A 21,682-nucleotide genomic window follows, 5' to 3' on the forward strand; every position below is an offset into this window, starting at 1 on the left:
TCTGTAGACCAGGCTGGTCTCGAACTCACAGAGATCCGCCTGCCTCTGCCTCCCGAGTGCTGGGATTAAAGGCGTGCGCCACCACCGCCTGGCTGAAATGTAAGATTTTAATAAGCTAGTACTTTAAAATGCACTTAAGGAAACTGTGTGTGTGACAGAGTTGTACATGTACATTTGTGTTACATGTTTGCTTTGCCATGACTCTGTAGGCTGGATAAGAAATCATATGTACAATGCCTGTATTATACATGTAGTTTCCTTCTTTTCTCTGTTTTTGAGAGTTCTGTGAACTTGTGGGTCTCCAGGGCTTATTCTCTGAGGAAGCTTACTCAGTGACTGGTCTCCACATAAGACAGGGATTCCTCCCCCAACCCACCTCTGCCTGCTTTGGTGTTGATCTGCTTGGGCTGAGCCTCGGCACCCATCAAATGTCAACTCTACAAGGGGTCTGGGAACAAGAATCTGCTTAGCCTGCCCAGAACTGACACAGCTGCTCAGTCAGTAGGTGCACAAATATAGAAGGTGCATTTGAAGGACTTTGAAGTGTCTGTATGATTTTAATAGGTGGAGACCACTTGGGGAGCATTCCTGCCAAGGGGTTGGCCTGAGGAGAGGTTGAGAGGTGGGAAAGAGCGAGCGTATAATTGGGAAAAGTCTGAGTAATGAGTTTGGCTCAGGTGAAAAGGTGAGCATGATATTTCTGTATTTGCTTGACTAGTTTTTGCATCCAGCTTCACTCTTACATGCTGGCCCCTGAAGAGCTTATTTACTAAGGCAGGCCAGGAATGTTTGACTTCAGTGCACAGAGGCATACATCAGCCTTTGACCCGGAGAGGCAAGGTGTCCCTGATCCCTTAACACATCGGGAGAGTAGGCACCTGCACCTGTTGTATCTGGCCTGCGACGTTTGTGCTCATCTGTAGCAGGGCATCATGAGTCTTCAGACCTGAAGGAGGTCTAGAGGCAGAGTGCAGTGGACTACAGGCCTGGCCAGAGCCAGGGCCTTTGCTTGTCTTGACACATCTGATACCCTGCCCTGCATCCACAGGCTGGAGGAAGTTCCCCTGGAGGTGCTGAGGCAGAGGGAGTCCAAGTGGCTGGACATGCTCAACAACTGGGACAAATGGATGGCCAAGAAGCACAAAAAGGTAAGGGGCCTGGCCTTGTGCAGTCTGGGGGGAGAGGAAAAGGGGGGATGAACTTCATCTTTATAGCAAAATGGGGCTTCTCCAACTGCCAGACTGCCTTAGGGGTCCTCTATTGGTCAGGTGGGGAGTAAACCTGGCTTTAGGACTGGGACAGAGTTAGGACCTGGCATCTGACTTCAGCGAAGAGCTGCATAGAACTTTGTCCTGGAGTTAAACCTCAGAGCCACTCTGTAGCCAACAGCCCTCATTGGTAATTTTGCTTTACACCTGGCAGAAGAAGGGCTGAAGAGCTTCCTAATTTTAATGCAGCTAACCTGTGGGAGCATTTTTAGGGTTCATGTCTTGAGTGCAATAATCTAGCTGACACCCTGATGAAGTTAGTGGTAGCAACACGCTTGCTTTACCAATGACCTAAGAGTCAAGATTTGAAGCCAGGCAGCAAGCTTTAGCGTCTGCACTGTTGACCCCCACAGTAAGGGCCTTCTTCACCACCAAGACAAGTTGATGATTTTCCTCTTGTCTCCTGGCCAGAGTGAAAAGAAAGAAAAGTAACCCTATAATTTACAAGTAGTGTTACAGAAATGAGAATACCCATTCTCTGTCTATTTAGACTGTCCTTAGGTATAGACTTGGTCCACTTATGGGAATATCATACTCAATTACCTTTCTGAAGTGTGTGTGTCAATGTCCTTGGGAGCCCTTTGCAGAGTTTAATCTCTGCCTGGCCTCTCATGACCACAGTCTGTGCAAATTCCCAATCTACAAAGTTAGCTCACTGCTTCCTGTCACCAGCTGACACACTTGTCTGCTGGCCCAGAGCTGCAAGTCTGGAGAGAGTGTGGGCTCAGTCTCACGTGTGTCCTCATGCGTGAGCTATGTAAATTAGGACAAGTCGTCTCCCTCTCCTCAGACTCAGAGCCCTTAGTCTAGTGGGAGTGCTAAGCCTTTTTATGAGGATCCTTACAAGGTGGTAACAGGAAGTACTTCACATGCTGCCAAGCGGGAGAGGCTCATCCAGGCTGGGGCTCTTTCTTGCTATTCTGTGTAGGGTTGGGAGTAGAGACAGTAATAGAATATGTGCTTAGCATGTGCAAGGAAAGAAAGAATCTTCCCCTCCCTTCTCCTTCTTTCACCCTCCCCCCCGAGAGAGAGAGAGAGAGAGAGAGAGAGAGAGAGAGAGAGAGAGAGAGAGAGAGAGAGAGAGAGAGAGAGAGAGAGGGAGAGAGAGAGAGAAAGTGTGTGTGTTGCTCTATAAACCAGGCTAGTCTCCAACTTGCTGTAGTTCTTCTAAGTGCTGGGATTATCACCATACCTGATAAACTCAGTATTTTTAGGACACTTATTCTCCAGTTGTTCCCTGGCTAACTTTGGGGAATTCCTTATCTTCCCTGCAGTTCTTACCCTGAGCTGTTGCTAGCTCTGTACCTCTCTTTTGTAGCTGTGGGGACCTCCTCTAGTAGATCACCCTGCAACCCTTCCTTTTCCCTTTGACTTCCCTGGCACTGTGGGTAGAGCCAAGGGCTGCCTTTGCCCAGCAGAGGCCTTCAGAGACATGCTTTAGCCCATGGTACTCAGAAACCCAAACCAAGACTGCTGCCTCAGCTGTGGCCACATCGGGCTCTGCTTGGGTAACTCCTGCCTGGCTCTGGAAGCATGGATTCTTCCACTCAGGAAGTCATGTCACAGGAAGGGTAATAACCATTCTGGGAAGTGGGCTCAGAGCCAGCATTTCTCCTGGATTCATCCTTAGTCCTGTTCCACCTCCCAGTTGTGCTCAGGACAGAAGTGAAGGCCTACAGGGAGTCAGGACTCTGCCCTCCCAGAGTTCAACAGGCAAGGGTGTGGCTTCACTTAGCTGTCATTGATGACCCCCTTCAAGTTTGCCATAGAGACTGGCAATCTTTTGAGTATTCTGGCCATCCTTCCTCTTGTGTTATCCTCACTCATTCTGTCCGTCCTCCCTAAGGCAGGCAGATGACCATCTCCAGTACCTTTGTGCTCAAGAGTAGGGATCTGGAAAAGGCTGGATGTGCACTTGACTCTCCATTTCCTCCCCTCGCCCTGGTGTCTATGGGAGCATCACAGTAGGCTGAGTGCGTCCAGGACTGTCCTGCAGCAGGCATGTGTGATGGGCTGAGAGACTTTGCCCAAGTGTGGGAGATTGAAGGATATGTGGCTCTGCACTGTCCCATGTCCCACTGCCAAAGCCTGCCAAAAGTGGCTTCCTTAAGGTGACCCTTGTCCCACAGCAACAGGAAATTGTCCCCAGTGTCTGTGCAGTTCTCTTCCGCTCCCTTCTCTCCCAGTTTTCAAGCGGTCAGAAGCCCCAGCTTGGCTCTTTTGAGTAGCCAGCTGCTATTCCTTACTGACTGTATTCTACAGCCTGGTGTCTGACTCCTTCCTGGTCCTTAAGTTGCTCTTAACTCTAGAAACTTTCCTTTTACTTACGCTTGTCATCAGGAAGGCCAGCCACTTTGCAACCCTCTTGTGAGGCTTTAAATGTGAGCAGCTGAATCCCTTGGCGTTTCTGTGCCAAGTGCCTTTCTGGGATGGTGGTGGAGAGAAAGCCCCACACTAAGCACATTTCTCCTCTAAAGGAAATTCGTCAAGCTTCCACAGAAACATGTAATGTTATTCAGATATTAAAGCAGGTAAGAAGTGGCTGGTCCAAGGGTGGTGTGAGATTCAAACCCACATCAGGTGTTCTCATGCCACAAGCACTGGTTCCCTTGATCTCAGGCCAGGCTGCTTAGTGCAGGGGTGAAGGAGGGTCACTGCCTCTCGACCCTGTCCTTTCTGCCATCACCCCACAAACTCAGGCCCTCTTTGCCCCTTTGCGCTCACCTAACTGATAGGTCAGACAGCTACCCTGAAAACTTCTTTTGGGGATCAAGCCCAGGAGGAGCCTACTTCCTTTCGCCTATAGATTTCTGAGGGACCAGTGGGGTAGGAAGTACACAGGGTTGGGTCCCTCCAGCCTGTGTGGCACAGTGTAGAGGTGGTAGGGTTTCTGAGCCTGTGCTAATAAGAGTTTTCCCTGTTCTGAGGAAAGATGTTGTTCTTTGTTTTCAAATTTTCATGTAAGTATATATTTATTGTACATTGAGCATATTCCTATCTGTATCCCTTTCCTCTCTCCTTCCCTTTAATATCTTGTTCCCTTAAATAGTTCTGTTTCTTCTTAAAAGGCATGATAGTAGGCTGGCCATGGTAGCACATGTGTTACTCTGTGGATCTCTGTGAGTTCAAGGCCAGCCTGGTCTACAAAGCAAGTTCCTGGCTAGCCTCCCTCTGCCTCCCAAGTGTTGGGATTCAAGTTGTACAAGTGAAAATGAGAACATGACACTTTAAGGTATGGTTGAGGAGGTTCCTATTGTAGATATGAGGGAGAGAACAGCCAAAGGCATCTGGACGAGTCCAGAACAGGGAAAGAAAGAAAAAGACTGAACATGGCCAGCAGACTGGACTGGGCAGTGAGAGGGAGGGAAGACCTAGAGAGGAGGCCAGGAACCAGGAGCAGAGGACTGAAATGACAGGATTGCACAGAAAAGAGAAGCTGGGGGAAGAGAAGAGAAGCCTTGGACTGGAGAAGGTAGGGATGTAGTGAGAAGAGCTAAGAGAGCCACAGACAGGTACTGAGTGAGCCTGGAGCCCTGCATTCACTTTGATAGGCTAATAGGCACCACAGTTAGCCATTTGTCTCAGATCTTTGAGTCCTAACAGTATGTCCCATTATGCTTGGCTTCTTCTTTGTAAGTGGGTTTGATGTCTGCAAAGGATCTCAGAACCAATCTCCCATGGTTACTGACAGTTGACTGTAGTTGTGGGGTCCAGAAGTCCCTGTGTTGTCATTAGAGAATGTGCACTTTGCCATTACCTGGTAGCAGCATGTCTAATCGCAGTCCCCATTTCCACCATGGGCTCTGCATTGCAGGGTAGGAAAGCCCTCAGTCCCTTTCTGCTCTTGTGTGAATGCTCACTGAAGGCCCACCAAGCCTCGGCAGAGGAGCTGCCAAGATGCTTGGGCACAGCTGTCTTTTTGACTTTCAGATTCGTCTTCGGTGCCAGAAGGGCATCCCACCTTCTCTGCGGGGACGGGCTTGGCAGTACCTGTCAGGAGGCAAGGTGAAACTTCAGCAGAACCCTGGAAAATTCGATGTGAGTTTTCTTTCCTTTACTTCGTCTGCCTGTTGTGTCTCTGGATTGGGCATCTCCCCTGGCAGTGGATCTCCCATGTGCTGCCCTAGGCTTTAGCAAGATGGACAACTGGCAGGACTTCTACTCACAACCTGACTGCTCAAGACCCAGATTGGCCCAGTCACTGAACCACATCTCCTGGGGGCTGTTGTTCATCTAAGATTCTACCCTTAGCAGGCCTAGTGGAATGAACTTCATTACAGCTCTGCACCCTATTCTAGCCCTTTCTCTCGGCAGTTACTAAGGTTTGCTTTTATGGTTGAGCTCAGTGCATTACTTCATAGCTCCTGGTCGTCAGGAAGTGACCCTCAGACCACATCCCTTCCTGATGCCTCTAACATGTGCCATGGTCTTTAGGAGCTTGCCTGTTAGGATCACAAGAGCCTTCACATTTCTTGGCCCCCATCCTCTATCTACTCTGTCTCCTGTCTTTAAGCCTAGAGAGACATGGTCCACTAGGTGGTCTTCACAGCTACTTGGGGTCAGAAGCCAGTCAGTCAGTAGTCAGAGACAGTGCCTTCTATAGTCATGCCCCACTATCCTGCTCCCCAGCTCTCTCCCCATGGCTCCCATGGCATAATACTTTTCCATTCATTGAACTGAACTGCAGAGCCTGTTACCCTTGGAAAATACCAAGGTAACAGTTGACCCAGCTTACCTCCAGACTTGGCTCCAGGCATTAGGGGTTCCTCCAGGCCATTGGGACTAACGATAGGCAGTAAGACAGAGCTGCCAGCACCAACTCTTCATTGATATGCTTCATACTTCAGTAAATAACTTCTCTCTGGCCAGACCTGTTCTCTGTGAAGAGTGGTCAGGGGCAGAGCAGGGCAGCCTGGAGTTTACACTGTTGGCCTGAAGAGGGCTCGAGCTATTTGTTGGCAGCATTTGGTCCTGGGAGACAGAGAGCCTGATGGGGTGGCAGCACTTGGCTAGAGGCAGCTGTGAATTGGGTTTGATAGTGCCAAGAGTGCCTTTTAGGCTCAGAGCCAGTAACTATGTTCTCAATGTTCATTAAAAGAAAGGGTGAGTGGATCTTCCCATACAACACTGAGACCAGGTCCCACAAGAGCAACTTGACTCTCTAATCTTCCCTCCAGTCGTAATGCCTCCTGTATTCCAGGGGCTCCATCCTGGCCAGGGCTGGCAGTGTGAGGATGGGCCCAGACATAAGCGTAAAGGCAGGCTGTGAGTAGCTAGCCTCCTGGTGCATGGTCTAGAAGGAGTGTGTCCACAGTGCAGTGAAACACAGAGCTTTGGTTTTTGGGGGGGTCTTTTGGTTGTTTTTTGTTTGTTTAGTTTTTTAAGACAGGGTTTCTTGGTGTAGTCCTGACAGTCCTCACTTTGTAGACCAGGCTGGTTCGAACTTAGAGATCTGTCTGCCTCTGCCTCCTAAGTGCTGGGATTAAAGGTGTACACCACCACCCAGCAGAAGCACAGAACTTTGTATATGTGTGTATATGTGTGCCTAGATTAGTGCCAGAGAGGAAATGGCCACCCCTGAGATGGCTGGTAGGTTGCTTATATAAAGAGGTAGATTTGTCTTGTAACCCTGAAGATGTATGGTGGGTCATCATGGCAATACTGGGGCCCCAGTGTTTTCAAGCACACCTGGAAAGACTTACCTGGGGAAGATCTAGAAAAAGTAGCGAAGGTGGGGTGTTCTCTTCTGCTCTGAGTGCCTGAGCCATGGGGAAGCACAGAGCCGATCTGTGGTGTCAGTGCTCTTACCTGTTCTCGAGCTCGGGGCCCTTCTGCATACACTACAGCATCTGGTGGCTCCATTTTCTCCAGCACTTGCTCTTTCTTGCCTCTTCCTTGGCAGAATCTTCCTGCTTTTTTTTGGTTTTCTCTGACTTCATCTCCTTAAGCACCTCAAGCACCACTTAGGTTCACAGAGGCTGCAGTCCTAATGACTGCACCACACACTGGTCTGCTGGCAGCTGCACCTGCCTGTGGTATTCAGCATCCCTTTCCCTGGAGGCCCTGCAGCTGGGCTGCTGAGGTTCCCGATCCCATATCCAAGGAGCTGACTTTTGGGGTTCTCAGGAGCCACTAGAAGAATCGAGTGAACCTTCTTCCTGAGAAAAGCAAGCCTGCATTGTACTCAGGTGATACAGGGGAGTACACAGGACACTAACTTGAGGGGGTGGTGCCCACTCCTTCCACTGAAAAATCCTAGCCCCTTCCTCTGCTCTGCAACCTTCAACACTCCATGAGCCTCACCTCATTGTTTGCTTTCCAGCCCAGTTTCTGACATACTAGAGACAGGAGACAGAATAGAGATTGGGGCCAAGAAATGTGAAGGCTCCTAAAGACCATGGCGCATGTTAGAGGCACTAGGAAGGGATGTGGTCTGAGGGTCACTTCCTGATGACCAGGAGCTGTGAAGTGATGCACTGAGCTCAACCATAAAAGCAAACCTTAGTAACTGCCAAGAGAAAGGGCTAGAATAGGGTGCAGAGCTGTAATGAAGTTCATTCCAGTAGGCCCGCTACTTAGATGAACAACAGCCCCCAGGAGATGTGGTTCACTGACTGGGCAATGCTTTCTAGTCTGATGCTGCCACCCCTTCAGACTCTGTTCTTCAAGTCTGAGTGCTGCCAACAAATAGCTCGAGTCCTCTTCACAGAGAACAGGTCTGACCAGAGAGAAGTGTGTTGGAGAACACACTAATTCTTTAGTATTCTGAATACCACTACCTAGGGCCAGGAGAGAAAGGGGCCTGTGTGCAGTCACTGTCTGCCAGGGCCAAAGCCCTGCCTACACCCATCTGGTATGTTTGCCAAGGCTTCACTTTACAGGACTTTTCCAGATGCTGTTCCACCCCGCAGGCAACTAGTACTTGCTTGGCCTCCCGGCCCATCCCTCTGAATTTCCTTTTCTGAAAATGGATGTATGGATTCACCTAGAGTAAGATGGACAGACTCGAGCATAGAGCTGTGAGCCTGAGAAAACATGCGCATGTTGCCAGCGCTCAGATGGAGACATTTCCAATGACTGTGGGACTTTATTCTGGTAGAGCCTGATGGCTTTTCAAAAGTACACAGTCAGGGTTTGGAGAAGAAAGGCACACTGTTGAGCCCTCAGTACCTAGACAAGCACTTAAGGCTGACAGATGTCACAGTCCCTTCCTGAACAGGGGATACCTGGAACACAGGATGCAAGCAGTAGAGTCTGGGTTTGGTGGCTCTGAGTCACACCTGCTTTCACATCTCAGCTCCATCATTTTTCTAGTCTCAAGGCCTTGGGTAACCGACTTTATTCTGACCCTTCGGTCCTCTCATCTGTGAACATGGTGTTATGTCAGGATCTGTTTTGGGGTAGAAAAGGGGCCAGTGAGTCCCATGTGTGTTCTACACTCAGCTCTGTCTTTGAGCAATGGTAACACCTGTAGCTATTAAGAAGAACCCTTCTATCTGAAGGACACAACATTATCCCTAGATAAACAGCTAGGAGGGGCTGGCGAGATGGTTCAGTGGTTAAGAGTACTGACTACTCTTCAAGGACCTGGGTTCAATTCCCAGCACCCACATGACAGCTCATAGCTGTCTGTAACTCCAGTTCCAGAGAATCTGACACCATTATACCAATGTGCATAAAATAAAGTTAAATAAGGTTTAAAAAAAAAGGTAAACAGCTAGGATAGATTCTTGCTCATAAGAATATTCTGAGAGCCTGGTTGGTGGTGGCACACACCTTTGATCCCAATACTCGGGATGCAGAGGCAGATGGATCTCTGAATTTGAGGCCAGCCTGATCTACAGAGAGGAACCCTGTTTCAAAAAACAAAACTAGCTGGGCGGTGGTGGCGCACGCCTTTAATCCCAGCACTTGGGAGGCAGAGGCAGGCGGATCTCTGTGAGTTCAGAGAAAAACCTGGTCTACAAGAGCTAGTTCTAGGACAGGCTCCAAAGCCACAGAGAAACCCTGTCTCGAAAAACCAAAAAATAAATAAATAAATAAATAAATAAATAAATAAATAAATAAATAGTTCTGGATCTCAAAAAACTAAACTACTGAGCACTAGGATCCCTCTTAGGTTTCCCAGGGTTCTGCTATCTTCAGGAAGACCTGGTTCTATGATGTCTCTGGTACCTAATCTGATACCCAAGACAGTTATCTTCTACCAGAAGTGCCACCCTCCCACCACTGCTTCCTGACATTATGTCCTTGCTTCCAGGAGCTGGACATGTCTCCTGGGGACCCCAAATGGCTAGATGTGATTGAACGTGACCTGCACCGGCAGTTCCCTTTCCATGAGATGTTTGTGTCCCGAGGAGGCCATGGGTAAGCAGGCTAAGCATGTGGGCTGGGAAGTGGCTCTAGGATGTCTCTTCGACTGTCAGGGAAGGTACACTGAGCTTGGGGGCATGTGCTCAAAACCCTGCTGTTAGCCTTTACCTTCTGGTTTGTTGTACTGACTCACTTGTGACTCTTTCCTCTCTAGACTGTTAGAACTTTGCTGGTTAGGCCTTCTTGATGTAGGGAAAGAGCTAAGGGAGGCTGGTGGACCGAAACAGTAGGCAGGAGGGGAGTGATATATTGGGCAAGGGGACAGAGCTGCCTAGGAAGGTAGCCTCTCTAGCCCCTCTTCAGTCTGTATCTATCTGCTATACAGCCCTGCCCCAACCCCTGCTTTCTCTTTAAACCCTGTCCTTGGATCCCAGTGGGAGACTGACCCACAGTGGCCACAGGACATCCTTTCCAGGGAAGAGCAAGTCCTGAGGCAGGTCTGGTTCAGTGAAGTACAGGGGAGGTGGTGGGCAGTAGCCATGCCTGCCATCCTATCCTGCTTGTTCTCTCCACAGCCAGCAGGACCTGTTCCGTGTGCTGAAGGCCTACACGCTGTACCGTCCTGAGGAGGGCTACTGCCAGGCCCAGGCCCCCATTGCCGCTGTGCTGCTCATGCACATGCCTGCTGAGGTACCCAGGACCTGGGTGGGTGGGCAGAGGACCTGACCTCAGCCACAAGGGCTCATGCCTCTCTCACCCACAGCAAGCCTTCTGGTGTCTGGTACAAGTCTGTGAGAAGTACCTGCCTGGCTACTACAGTGAGAAACTGGTGAGTACCTGCTGACTTGGGTGCCTTCTGTGGCCACTCCAAGGCTAAAGTCCCAAAACCTGATAGAGGCCACTGAGGCACCAGCTTCATCAGTTATATTTCCATCTGTGCCTCTGGCCATTTGATGTTCTCTGAGGCAGTGGGACGGATCAAAATTCCTCAGGACTCCTGGTCCTCCCTCCTTGACATAGGTACAAGAGCCTGGCAGTGTGGTGCACACCTTTAGTCCCAGCACTTGGGAGGCAGAGGCAGGTGATCTCTTGAGTCCAGTGCTAGCCTGGTCTACAGAGTTCCAGAACAAACCCCTGTGTTGCAGGGAGGGGAGAGCTTCTGCTTGCAGCTCCATTCTGTTCACTCAGAATGCCTTTCCCTTGTCCTTCAGCCCAGGAGTGGCCCTTTCCTGACCTTGACAGGCTGCACCTGTTCCTTCCTTGTTTGGGAAACTCAGCCCCAGTGTTCCCTCTCCCATTCTGTATCTAGTTTGCTCACCTATCTTCCAGTACTCTATAGGCTCCAGCTACCTGATGCTGACCCAGTATGGGCTGTGGTCATGCTGTGTGGCCTTGCTGTTTCTCCAGGAGGCAATCCAGCTGGATGGTGAGATCCTCTTCTCACTGCTACAAAAGGTGTCCCCCGTGGCTCACAAGCACCTTAGCAGGCAGAAGATTGACCCCCTGCTGTACATGACAGAGTGGTTCATGTGTGCCTTTGCCCGCACCCTGCCCTGGAGCTCCGTGCTGCGAGTCTGGGACATGTTCTTTTGTGAAGGTATCAGGCAGTGCTGGATTGTGGGGGGTGCAAAAGAAGCCCACAAGCCTCTCTTAGACTTATCACCTGCCTCATACAGGCGTCAAGATTATCTTCCGTGTGGGGCTGGTACTGCTGAAGCATGCACTAGGCTCTCCTGAGAAGCTCAAAGCCTGCCAGGGCCAGTATGAAACCATCGAGCAGCTGCGGAGCCTCAGCCCCAAGATCATGCAGGAAGCCTTTTTGGTCCAGGAGGTGCGACCCACACCTCCCACATATTATTGGAGGGAAGGGAGCTGGTTTTAGAGGAGGGCTTATATGGCCCTGCTCCAAGGGTTGGTCAGCCCAGGTGAGGACTGATGGACCTCATCATTTTGCTAGGCAAGTGGGGCCCAGCTGTGCAGTGCCTTCCTTCGAGTCTGCTTTGTGAGTAGAGCAGAGCTGTGATCTACTGCCCTCTCACTTCTCCTGAGGGTACTTGTTTTTCAGAGGCTACAAATTAAGAGACATAGGCATGGCTAATTTCTGTGAGGGGGGCAGACCAAGGCCATCTTCAGCATATGCCACTTCCAGCAGTGTCCCCATTTTACATTTGAGGAAATAGAGGCTCAGAGGCAGATTTCAATTCCAGCTGAAAAGTAGTGGAGCCTGGACAGCCAGGCTGCCCTGGTCAGTAGGGGACAATACTGGCTGAGACTGGGGTTTCCTAGCCCTGCTGCTTCTGTCCAAGATGGAAGCTGGGTGGGCCTGTGAGCTGTAGGCAGGTCTGTCCTCTGAGACAATGGGTCTCTCATGTTTGGCACTCAAACCACAGTCACATCCTTCCTGGGTTCAGCTTTTAGCAGACACAGTTAGGGGTTGCTGGTGGGTGGGAGAGCCTAGGATTGGAGACAGAAGGGAAAGGTCACTCTTTCTGGTGCTCACTTGTCCTTTGTTGTCCCAAAGGTAATAGAGTTGCCGGTGACAGAGCGCCAGATTGAGCGAGAACATCTCATCCAGTTGCGGCGCTGGCAAGAGACCCGTGGTGAGCTGGAGTGTCGCTCTCCACCCAGGATGCATGGTGCCAAAGCCATCCTGGATGCAGAGCCTGGTCCCCGACCTGCCCTGCAACCTTCACCATCCATCCGCCTACCCCCAGATGCAACCCTCCTCACTTCCAAAGCAAAGCCGCCCAAGCAGGTCCAGAAGGAGCAGAGGAGGACAAAGGCCAGTGGACAGCTGGACAAGTCCCCAGGCCCCAATCAAGCCACAGTGGTGACTGCTTCAGGAGATGCATGTCCTCCTCAGGATGTGCCTCCAAAGGACCCAGTCCCCCAGGACTCTGCTCCCCAGGACTTAGCCTTCCACCATTCCCAGGAGAGCTTGACCTCCCAGGAGAGTGAGGACACCTACTTGTAACCCGGGGAGTTCAGGCCTCCAGGTGGGGTCTCCACACATCTTACACGGTTCAGAGACTGACAACACTCCAGGTCCTGTGTACCTGAAGGCCCAACTGCTGGGCCATTGGGCTGGGATAGAATCTGGCTGGCCCAGTACAGATTCTGCCCAAGCCTCCTTATTTATTTTCTCTTGAGTCAAGCTGGCCCAGCCAGCACAGGCAGAAGCTATGGCCAAATGGGTTGGGTCTCACCCAGCCCTGTCCTTCTGGGGGATATTCTTCAGGGCTAGGGTGCTGACGTGAGGGGAAGCAGGGGGTACTCTTGTGTAAAATAGAAATATGGTTTTGTACGAAAATAAACAGGCTTGTATAGAGAGCTGGTGTGCAGCTAGGGACCCAAAAGGAGTATCACCCTTCATCCTGGGCCCCCAGCCCGGCAGGAACCCCTCTGAAACATACCTTTGATACACAAGGCCCCAAGTCCAAGGCCAGCTGCTGTTCTAGGCTCTGTTCTCTCTGCTGCTGTGTCCATCTTCTGACCTAGATGACGCAAGAACTGAAGCTCACCACTGGGGCAGAGCAGGAATAATCCCTGAGGTCCCTGGGTTTCTCTGTTGTAGCCCTGGGTGTCCTGGAACTCACTTTGTAGACCAGGATGGCCTTGAACTCACAGAGATCCACCTGAGTGCTGGATTAAAGGCGTGTGCTGGCCTGGTCCCTGTCTTTTTATTGGGGGTGGGAGTTAGAGGTGGATCCCTGTGAGGTAGCTTAGAGCTGTTCCTTCTCCAGAGCCAGGCCTTGATGCCACTTCAGATCCCATTAACTTCTGGGCATTTCACACTGTGTCAGGGGCTGCCACCAGGATGAGGCACTGTAGATGTCTGACACAGGCTTCCGCCAGAGGCAGACCGGTAAGGGGTCCTCTTGCTAGGCTGGGATTGTCCTGACAGAAAAGGAGTTCTGTGTCCTCCCCCTCCAAGAGGCACATTTGTAGCCCAAGGCCCTCACTCACCCAAGTGAGCAGACTGCCATGGAGGGGCAGGCAGGTGCTCAGTGACAACCTGATAACTGGCAATGGCGAGAACAGGGTGTCCCTGGGAGAGGGTTCCCCCCTTCTGCTGAGGAAGCAGCTTTTCTAGTCAAACAATAGTGGCTGTTCCTGGCCTGAGACCAAGCTGGGCCAGACCATAGGAGGGAAGAGGGAGGGAGAAACAGACTCTCGCTGGGAGCTTCAGACACAGCCTGGGCCTAGAACATGTTCTGGCACAGCTGAGGATACCGAGGCTCGAGACGTGAGCAGACACCAGAGGCCCTGGGCGGCTCACTCGCTCTCTGCTCCTGCCTCTCACCCTCTGCTTTCCCACTCTCCACACCTGCCATGGTGAGATGGACTCAGCCTCTGGGAAGTGCTCCCACCCCACCCCCAGTTCTCCAGAGGACCAGCCAGGATGTGGTGGCTGCACTGTGTTCCATGAGAATCATTTGGAGCTAGAAAAGCCAGGAACAGGGTTGAGCCCAGCTTCCGTCTGCCTGTGGTACTGGGTCCAGAACACGAAGTCCTGCATGAACCTGCTGGGTCCCAGTCGTGCTGGAGGCCGACTTTAATCTACCTTATTCAACGCCTTCAAGTTGAGGCTAGAGTGCCTGGGCCAAGTCGAGGCCCCATGGAGCATGCTGTGTCATGCTGTGTCCTGCCGTGGAACCAACCTGTGCCTGCTCATTCCTGCTCAGCCTTGGGGTCTTCTTAAACTTGATCATACCTGGGGTGTCTGCCAGCGCTTGGGGCCTTCTTGGATCGGAAGCAAATCTAGATGTGCTCAGACCAGTTGCGTTCTGCTGAGGGTGACAGGCTTTGAGGAGACTTCTATGGGGCTCAAGTCTCTGGCCTGGATACCCAGGGAGCCTCAAGTGCAAGGGCCTGTCCCCTCAATGCCTGAGCCCTGGGCGGTCCCAACTCAGGTACTTCTGGGTTCTTTCCCTGGAATAACCCCAAGCTTTGCTTAGCTAGGTGATAGGATGCTTTTTCTGTGCTTCCCCTTAGAGAGGAGCATTCTACTCTGGAAGTCGGGTGATTAAAACCTAGGACGGCTGGTCAGAAGGATGGCCGGGTAGAGGATGCAGTATTACCAATACCAGGCCAGGGCAGCCCTTGCCTAGTGATCTTTAGTACGATCAGCCCTGTCCGCTCTGCAGTCCCTGTCCCCAGCAATAAAAGGAAGGACAAAAGCGCCACCCAGCTGTACCGGGTCTCCAGTCTCCACGCTCCGGATATCTGTGGACAGCATTCCGGCCCTAGCCGAACCCCGGCAAGTCTTGAAGCCCTCTCGCGTCTTAATTGCCTCAACTGTAAAGCTCACGTGCAAGCCTGGAGTTCAGACAGGACCCTGAGCTTCCGGCACGTTTCCAAACCCAACACTGCCGGCGGCCAGCGGAAAGGGCGTGGCCGGGGCGTGGCCTGGAGGCCGCCGAGGGGTGGGAGCAGGCAGGGATCCCCAGACGGGGCTAGAGGAATGGACAGTAGACCAAGTCCGGGTTCGAGGGCAGCCTGCAGCGCCGGGAAGGCGGGGCTCGGGAGGAGGCGTGACCAATTCGTTGAGGCTGTGGGGCGTGGCCTTCGGAGAGTGGGTCGCTGCCTGGGCGGGCCCGCGGCTTAGCGGGCGGTGCGGAGCCCCCTCAGCGCGGCTCCTTTAAGCCGGGCGCCGCCCCGCCACCGCCTGGGTCTAGCTGGCGGCGGGGCCGTGGCCGGGCGATCTGCGATGGAACTCCACATCCTAGAGCACCGGGTGCGGGTACTGAGCCTCGCCCGCCCGGGCCTCTGGCTCTACACTCACCCTCTCATCAAGCTGCTCTTCCTGCCCCATCGCAGCCGGTGCGCACCCGGGTTCAGGGGCGCAGGTCAGACGGGTGGGGGCTCCTCTGTCATTCCAGGCCAGGGGCAGAGGATTAGGGTCACCGCGAGGAAGCGGCATGTACCGGGTGGGGACGTTGTCCTCTCTGGCCGCCGTCTGGCCGGGGATTACCCTTTCTGAGACGCCGCCTATCCGGCCTGGAGCGGTCCTCTTGCTGGGCTTGTCAAGGTGCAAACTGCCTGGGATAGGCAGTGTAGTGGAGCATGCCTTCTAGCCCTGCCTTAGCCCTTTCCCAGACTCCTCACGTAAAGTGTAAGAGTTGTCTAGGGGAATCCAAAGCCCGACACTTCTAGGGTGTGGAATGGAGGGGAGATCTGGAGTTGGAAAACAGCCGGAGATCCCAGACGTTGGACCCAGACCACGTTGCTCCGAGGAAGAAGTTGAGGCCTGAGGGCGGGTCAGGAAGGCGCCTGGCGGGGGGTCCTTTAGTGCTGCTGGAGCAAAGTTCATTTGTCCTCGCCAGCCTGAAAGTTCCCACCCCTTCCTTCCCACTAGGTGCAAGTTCTTCAGCCTGACGGAGACCCCGGAAGATTACACACTCATGGTGGATGAGGAGGGCTTTAAAGGTGGGAACTGACCCCTTGCTCACTTCTAAGCCCTATTCTTTCCAGGCACAGCTTCCAGAGAGCTTAGGACTCAAAGGCATATGGATCTGGATTCGAACCACCACCCCTCACTTAAGTACTGTTTTCTCATATCTAAGATGTAGTCATGGCAGTTTAACAATATTTATGAGAGCTTTATAAAGGGCTGGATATGAGTCCCAGGCCAACAAGGTTGAGGGGAGTTCTCACCGTTTTAGGCCAGATTAAGGTGTTTTAGCTACAGTCCTGTAGCTGTTTTAACCCCTGGCCATTGTTTCTTCTTGGAATTAGCTCCTCGGTGAAAGCCAGCTTCTCCTTTACTGGCCTGGGAAGTCGAAAAGTCTGAGGGTTGGGGAAGGAATGCAGGAACAGGCAGCAAGCCCAGAGCAAGGTCCTGGGGCCTCCTGGCTGTGCTTGGGCGAACAACAGTCACCCTGGCCCTTGTCCCTGTTCAGTACTGGAACCTGGGAGCTGACTTCTGGCTCCCACTTCTGCCTGCCTGTCCTGTCCTCTAAGGCCTGGAGTCTCAAGCCAGCCACCTGGAGCTTGGCCTAGCCGCCCTCCCTAAGGACTTAGTTTCCCTATTCTGCAGGGAAAGCTCTGGCCTGCAGGAGAGCACCTCCTCATCAGTAGGTCACTCGGCGCCCTCTGGTGGTGCTACGAAGCCATCAGGCCACAGAAAAGTTGTGAGGAATATCCCATTTTGCAGATAGGAAACTGAGACTAAACAGGGCTTGGGATCCCAGCATTTAGGAGGCTATGGCAAGAGGATCGGTTTGAGTTCAAGCCCAGCCTAATCTACATTGTAAGACACGGCTCAAAGGAAGCAAGCAATGAGCAACCACTTGTCTCAAGTCTCACAGCAAATGGTAAAGCTGGGACGTCACCCTAGTGCTGAGTTTGAGAATGCTTTCATACACACGGAGGCAGAACTGAGGAGAGACAGCCAAGAGCTCCAGTCCTGACCTGCCCTGCTAGAACTCACTAAGGTTCATGTACCTCCTGCCCACAGAGCTACCCCCATCCGAGTTCCTGCAAGTGGCCGAGGCCACATGGCTGGTGATGAACGTATCCTCTCACAGTGGGGCGGTGATGCAGGCTGCTGGCGTTACCAAGATTGCGCGGTCTGTCATTGCCCCGCTGGCCGAGCACCACGTGTCTGTGTTGATGCTGTCCACATACCAGACAGACTTCATCCTGGTGGGTTTGGGCAGGTGCTGTGGCAGGGCAGGAGCCGAGGTACCTGGGGCTGCGTAATGTGTGCCGTTTGCCTTGACCCAGGTTCGGGAGCAGGACCTGTCTGTAGTGATCCACACACTGGCCCAGGAATTCCAAATCTACCGGGAAGTAGGTGGGGAGCCTGTTCCGATTGCCAAGGATGATTGGAGCAACGGCTTTCCCCGAGCCCAGCACGGTAAAGTCTGCCCACCAACACCCAGATTTCGGTGGGACCTTTCCCCACAGGAGGGCTTGTCTTTCAAAGGGCTGGGATGGGTGTTTCTCAATGTGTGAGATGGGATGGGTACACCCAAGCCCTTCCCTGACCAGCCACCAGGGGTCGCCCCAGCCCAGGATTGCCTTTTCACCTTATGGCCCCTGTGTCTCGGGCAGGGCCCAGCCCCACGGTGCATCCCATTCAGAGCCCGCAGAACCGATTTTGTGTCCTCACACTGGACCCTGAGACATTGCCGGCTATTGCCACCACCCTCATCGATGTCCTCTTCTACTCACACAGGTGGGCCATGCGTACACTTGATCTCTGGCCTCACTAGTGCTCCGTGCACTCTGACCTTTGTCTCATCCATCCCTTCTGTCACTGTGTCCTCAGTGCCTTAGGGTTCCTGACAGCCCAGTAGCCCTCAGCCAGAGGTGTTGACAGAGCCACTCCAAACCATATACACCCCAGTCAGGCCCTCTGCCCAAGGCCCTTGGGTTTTGGCAGTTAGGGCTTATCCCTTGGGAAATCAGGATTCTCTCACGAGGCCCTTTCCAGAGCCTTTCTTCTGGCTCCTCTGTAGTCTGGTATTCAGGAAATGGAGAGGGCCATGTGCCTGGCAGAGCCCTTGACCCTGTCATCCCTCTCCAGTGTCCCCAGGGAGGCAGCCTCCAGTGGTCCTGAGTCAAGCTCCATCCCGTTCTTCGCCTTCTCCCTCATTGAGGGTTACATCTCCATTGTTATGGATGCCGAGACCCAGAAAAAGTATGTAACCCCTCCCTGACCCCCAAGAAGGTCATAGCCCCTCAGCCAGCCTCAGGAAAAGGGGAAGGTGGGGTGCCAGACTCTGTGATTGGCAGGAGGATATGCCCCAGGGCTCAGGGTAGTTAGGGATGCTTCGGTGCCCTTCCCATCACCCACCTGTCTCCCTAGGTTCCCCAGTGACCTCCTGCTGACCAGTTCCTCTGGAGAGCTGTGGAGGATGGTGCGCATCGGGGGACAGCCCCTGGGTTTTGGTGAGGACCACACACAACCTGAATTGGGGGTTAGGGCAAGCCTGTAGGTATCCACAGCATCTACCCTGAGCCACCCGTGTCTCCAACCCTCAGATGAATGTGGGATTGTGGCTCAGATTGCGGGTCCCCTGGCAGCTGCCGACATCTCTGCTTATTACATCAGCACCTTCAACTTTGACCATGCCCTGGTGAGTGCCTGGACTGGGCTGGTCATCCCTAACTATCCTGACCCCTAGGGCATATCCTGCAAGATCCCAGAGTGGGGGGCGGGAAGAAATTCCAGCTGATATAGGGAGTTGGGCATTCCTGGCCAGACTTGGCCCTGGCATTTCGTGCTGTGCCCTTACCCCAGGTTCCTGAAGATGGGATCGGCAGTGTCATTGGTGTGCTCCAGCGAAGGCAAGAAGGGCTGACTTCCAAAGATCCGTAGGGAACACAAGCCTCCCAGAATTCCCTACCACGGGGCTCTCAGAGACTTTTCTGAGCTCTTTCCTGAAGCTGCAGAATGAGCCCCTGATCCTACCAAGGGACCCTGGTTCTGCTGTCTGTATGTAAGCTGCATGGAGCTGGCCCTCAGCACAGTGGGCAGTGCTGCCTCCAAATATCTGCCCAAAAGGACACCTTGGTGCTTGGGGCTTAGACCCCCAACCCATCACTGTCTAAATGACCTCAGCGTTTGCACAGTCCCTGCGCAAGGCTCGACCCATCTCAGTCTCACCTGGCTGGGTCCTTCTGCCCTGAGCTGGGCTCTGATCTCCAGCTTGGGTTGCCTTCCTGGCCAGGTGAGCTCCAACAGTGCCTTCCCGCTTGGGGCTCCCAAGGAAAGGGTTTTTACATCTCACTCATATTTTTATGACTGTTTAAATAAAAGACTTTCTGAGCTGGGCCTTCAGGTTCTGAGTGTCAGCCAGTGTCAGGTCTTGGCCTTCCAGATTTCTCCGACCTCCGTGACTTTTCGAGCAGTATGTATGTGTGACCGATGAGTAACTGAGGCCTCTAGCGCATTTGTGACGAGGTCACGTGGTTCCCAGCCAAAGCTAGTCTGGAGTCCATTCATACTTAGTTACAGGATGACTAGAGTTCTATTCAGGGAGAAACTCCTGTCCCTCTTACCTGAGTCCTCTAGCTGGACACTGGGAAGCTATCCAGGAGCTCCCAGAACACCTTCCTCCCAGGCCACTGCCTACATTCCTATGGGTCTTGCCCGAATTCTTATGTTCCTCTTGTGGAGAAATCACACAGTTTATGACACTTGAGATGGTGGCCAGGCCTTTTCCTGCTGAGGTGCAGGGCTAAGCAGACAGAGCAGAACCCTAGAGGCCACTTGGAGCCCTCTTTGCCCTCCAGGGCTATATGTCTGGGTACATCCGAACCTGGGTTTTTCTGGCATGGGGCCCCCTGTTCAGTAGGACCAGGACTCCATTACAGCAGCCAGGGCCCCACACATACCCTGGGAGGTTATCAGATGCCTTCAGCTCAGATCCACCCATGCTCAGGAGGGGAAGAAGGGTGTGACTTCTGTGTACCCAGGTCACAGTGACTCCCCAGAAAAGCCAACACACGGGCTAGGCTTCTGGCAGTATGCCCACCTGGCTCTGGGGACCCCGAGGCTGGGGCCTCAGGCTGCAGATCCGATGAGCCTAGAGCACAGTCCGGTATGGTGAGTGAGTGGTGAGAGACCTTGGCCTGTCCTCTTCCTCAGCCTCAGTTTCTCCTGCCCAGGAATCAGTTCCTTCTGGGAGCCTGGGAAGGAGCATTTTCTTGGAGTTTGTCTAGATTGGGGAACGGGATGGAGAGCTCCTGGATTCTACAGTTGGGGATTAGTGTAAGCTCAGGCTGGGGCGGTGGGCAGACGGCCCTAGAGAGGGGTAAAGACGCTCAGGGCTGCCTCTCCTATACCCAGCTGGCCCTGTGCCACTTGGAAGGTCTGCCTGTGAGTCACTCTCAGGTTTGGGCGCTTTTGTTGTTCTGGTTCTCAAAAGCCTCAGGCCTCAGCCAGGTCCAGACCGGTCCCAGCTGCCTCTCAGGGCTTCCCACTGTCTGATCCAGCCAGGGGCCAGAACCCTGGCCAAGAAGGCTGTTCAGGAGCACCCCAAGGCTGGGGCCTCTGGCTGCAGATGCAATAAGCCTCGGTGGTGGTGTGCACAGCTTGGTGAGTGTATCTGTGTCTCACTTCTCTGTCTGCATCTGACTCGTCCTTGTAGAGGGTCTTGGCTCTCAAGGTACTGGGGTCCTTGGGGTCCCAGGGCTGGGGTTCTAGCCTCTAGCAGGTCCACTAAGTTCCAAGGGGCCTCAGACATTTGGGGGGCACAGACACAGGACTTAGAAGGTGCCCCAGGGAGGGGGTTTCCAGCCCAGCCTGGTGCCTCAGAGAGGGGCTTCCACTTGCCTGTTTCCTCTCTGGAGGCTGATGTTCTAGGTTGGGCCTAGCAGTCTCCAGGCTGAGGTAGGGGCTGAGACCCAACCCGTTTGTTCTCCATAAGCCTCTTTGGGGGTCTCGGGGCAATCAGTGCAGTCAGCCTGGGCTGGTGTCAGCAGGTCTGTCCTAGAGGCAACGGAAGGTATGCTTAGCCTTCCATCATGGAGCCCAGGGTCCAGCTCTGGCTGAGATGTGGGCCTGGACAAGAGGAGATGGGAAGGGGCAAACCTCAGCTAGGGCCCATTTCTATCCTCTCCCATCTTGTCAATACACAGGAAACACACAGGAATCCATGGCAGGTCATCCTCCAGGAGAGGAACAGAAATTCAGGGTTGCCTGGTCCTGTGTGTGCCAAGTTGCATCCCAGTTGGGATTTTTTCTTCTTAATTTTTAAAGATTTATTTATTTTATGTGTGTGTTTTGCCTGAACGTGCATGCCTAGTGCCCACGGAGGTCAGGAGAGGGCATCGGATCCCCTGGAAGTGGAGTTATGGATATTTGTGAGCCCCCACGTGGCTGCTGGAAACTGAACCCTGATCTCTGTAAGAGCAGCCTTAACCACTGAGCTGTCTCTCCAGTTGGACTCCTGCTCCTCTGTAGGAGTGAGAAAAGGTGCTAGCCACCACGCAATGCCAGGATCCTGCCCTGCAGGAAACCCAGCCAGGAGGCAGGAGCGAGAGGTGAAATTGTCTGCAGCTGGCGCTGCATGCCCACAAGGAGGCTGCTTCTCCCATTGATCTTGTGCAGTGCCCTCCTCTGTGGGTAGGGCTGTTAGGGGTGTGCA

The 21,682-nt window shown here is 53.0% G+C and overlaps 2 protein-coding genes across 2 annotated transcripts in view; both read left to right on the top strand.

The window, feature by feature from the left end:
* The window catches only part of Tbc1d10a (TBC1 domain family member 10A), a 34,271-nt gene extending 21,360 nt beyond the window's left edge, over positions 1–12,911 (top strand). The window contains exons 2-9 of the mRNA XM_005366134.2: positions 1,049–1,148; positions 5,199–5,306; positions 9,529–9,635; positions 10,157–10,271; positions 10,345–10,410; positions 10,989–11,178; positions 11,258–11,412; positions 12,103–12,911. Of these exons, the coding sequence (XP_005366191.1) occupies positions 1,049–1,148; positions 5,199–5,306; positions 9,529–9,635; positions 10,157–10,271; positions 10,345–10,410; positions 10,989–11,178; positions 11,258–11,412; positions 12,103–12,555 (1,294 nt within the window). The 3' untranslated portion in view covers positions 12,556–12,911. The remainder of the gene's footprint in view (positions 1–1,048; positions 1,149–5,198; positions 5,307–9,528; positions 9,636–10,156; positions 10,272–10,344; positions 10,411–10,988; positions 11,179–11,257; positions 11,413–12,102) is intronic.
* Positions 12,912–14,622: 1,711 nt separating this feature from the next.
* Positions 14,623–19,358, top strand: Castor1 (cytosolic arginine sensor for mTORC1 subunit 1). The gene is made up of 9 exons (XM_005366136.3): positions 14,623–15,404; positions 15,940–16,010; positions 17,041–17,228; positions 17,310–17,442; positions 17,640–17,763; positions 18,115–18,228; positions 18,397–18,479; positions 18,573–18,667; positions 18,832–19,358. The coding sequence occupies exons 1-9, from the start codon at positions 15,292–15,294 to the stop codon at positions 18,907–18,909; spliced, it is 999 nt and encodes a 332-aa protein (XP_005366193.1). The 5' UTR covers positions 14,623–15,291; the 3' UTR covers positions 18,910–19,358.
* The last annotated feature ends 2,324 nt before the right edge of the window (positions 19,359–21,682 follow it).

The sequence above is a fragment of the Microtus ochrogaster genome, unplaced genomic scaffold (genome assembly GCF_000317375.1).
Source record: "Microtus ochrogaster isolate Prairie Vole_2 unplaced genomic scaffold, MicOch1.0 UNK6, whole genome shotgun sequence".
Classification (NCBI taxonomy): Eukaryota; Metazoa; Chordata; class Mammalia; order Rodentia; family Cricetidae; genus Microtus; species Microtus ochrogaster.

Excerpts from the sequence above, each read along its gene's own strand:
- Castor1 (XM_005366136.3), top strand. The coding sequence starts at position 15,292 with ATGGAACTCCACATCCTAGAGCACCGGGTGCGGGTACTGAGCCTCGCC. Across the intron at positions 17,229-17,309 it reads ACCAGACAGACTTCATCCTG|GTTCGGGAGCAGGACCTGTC; the intron begins GTGGGTTTGGGC and ends GCCTTGACCCAG. Across the intron at positions 18,668-18,831 it reads TCAACTTTGACCATGCCCTG|GTTCCTGAAGATGGGATCGG; the intron begins GTGAGTGCCTGG and ends CCCTTACCCCAG.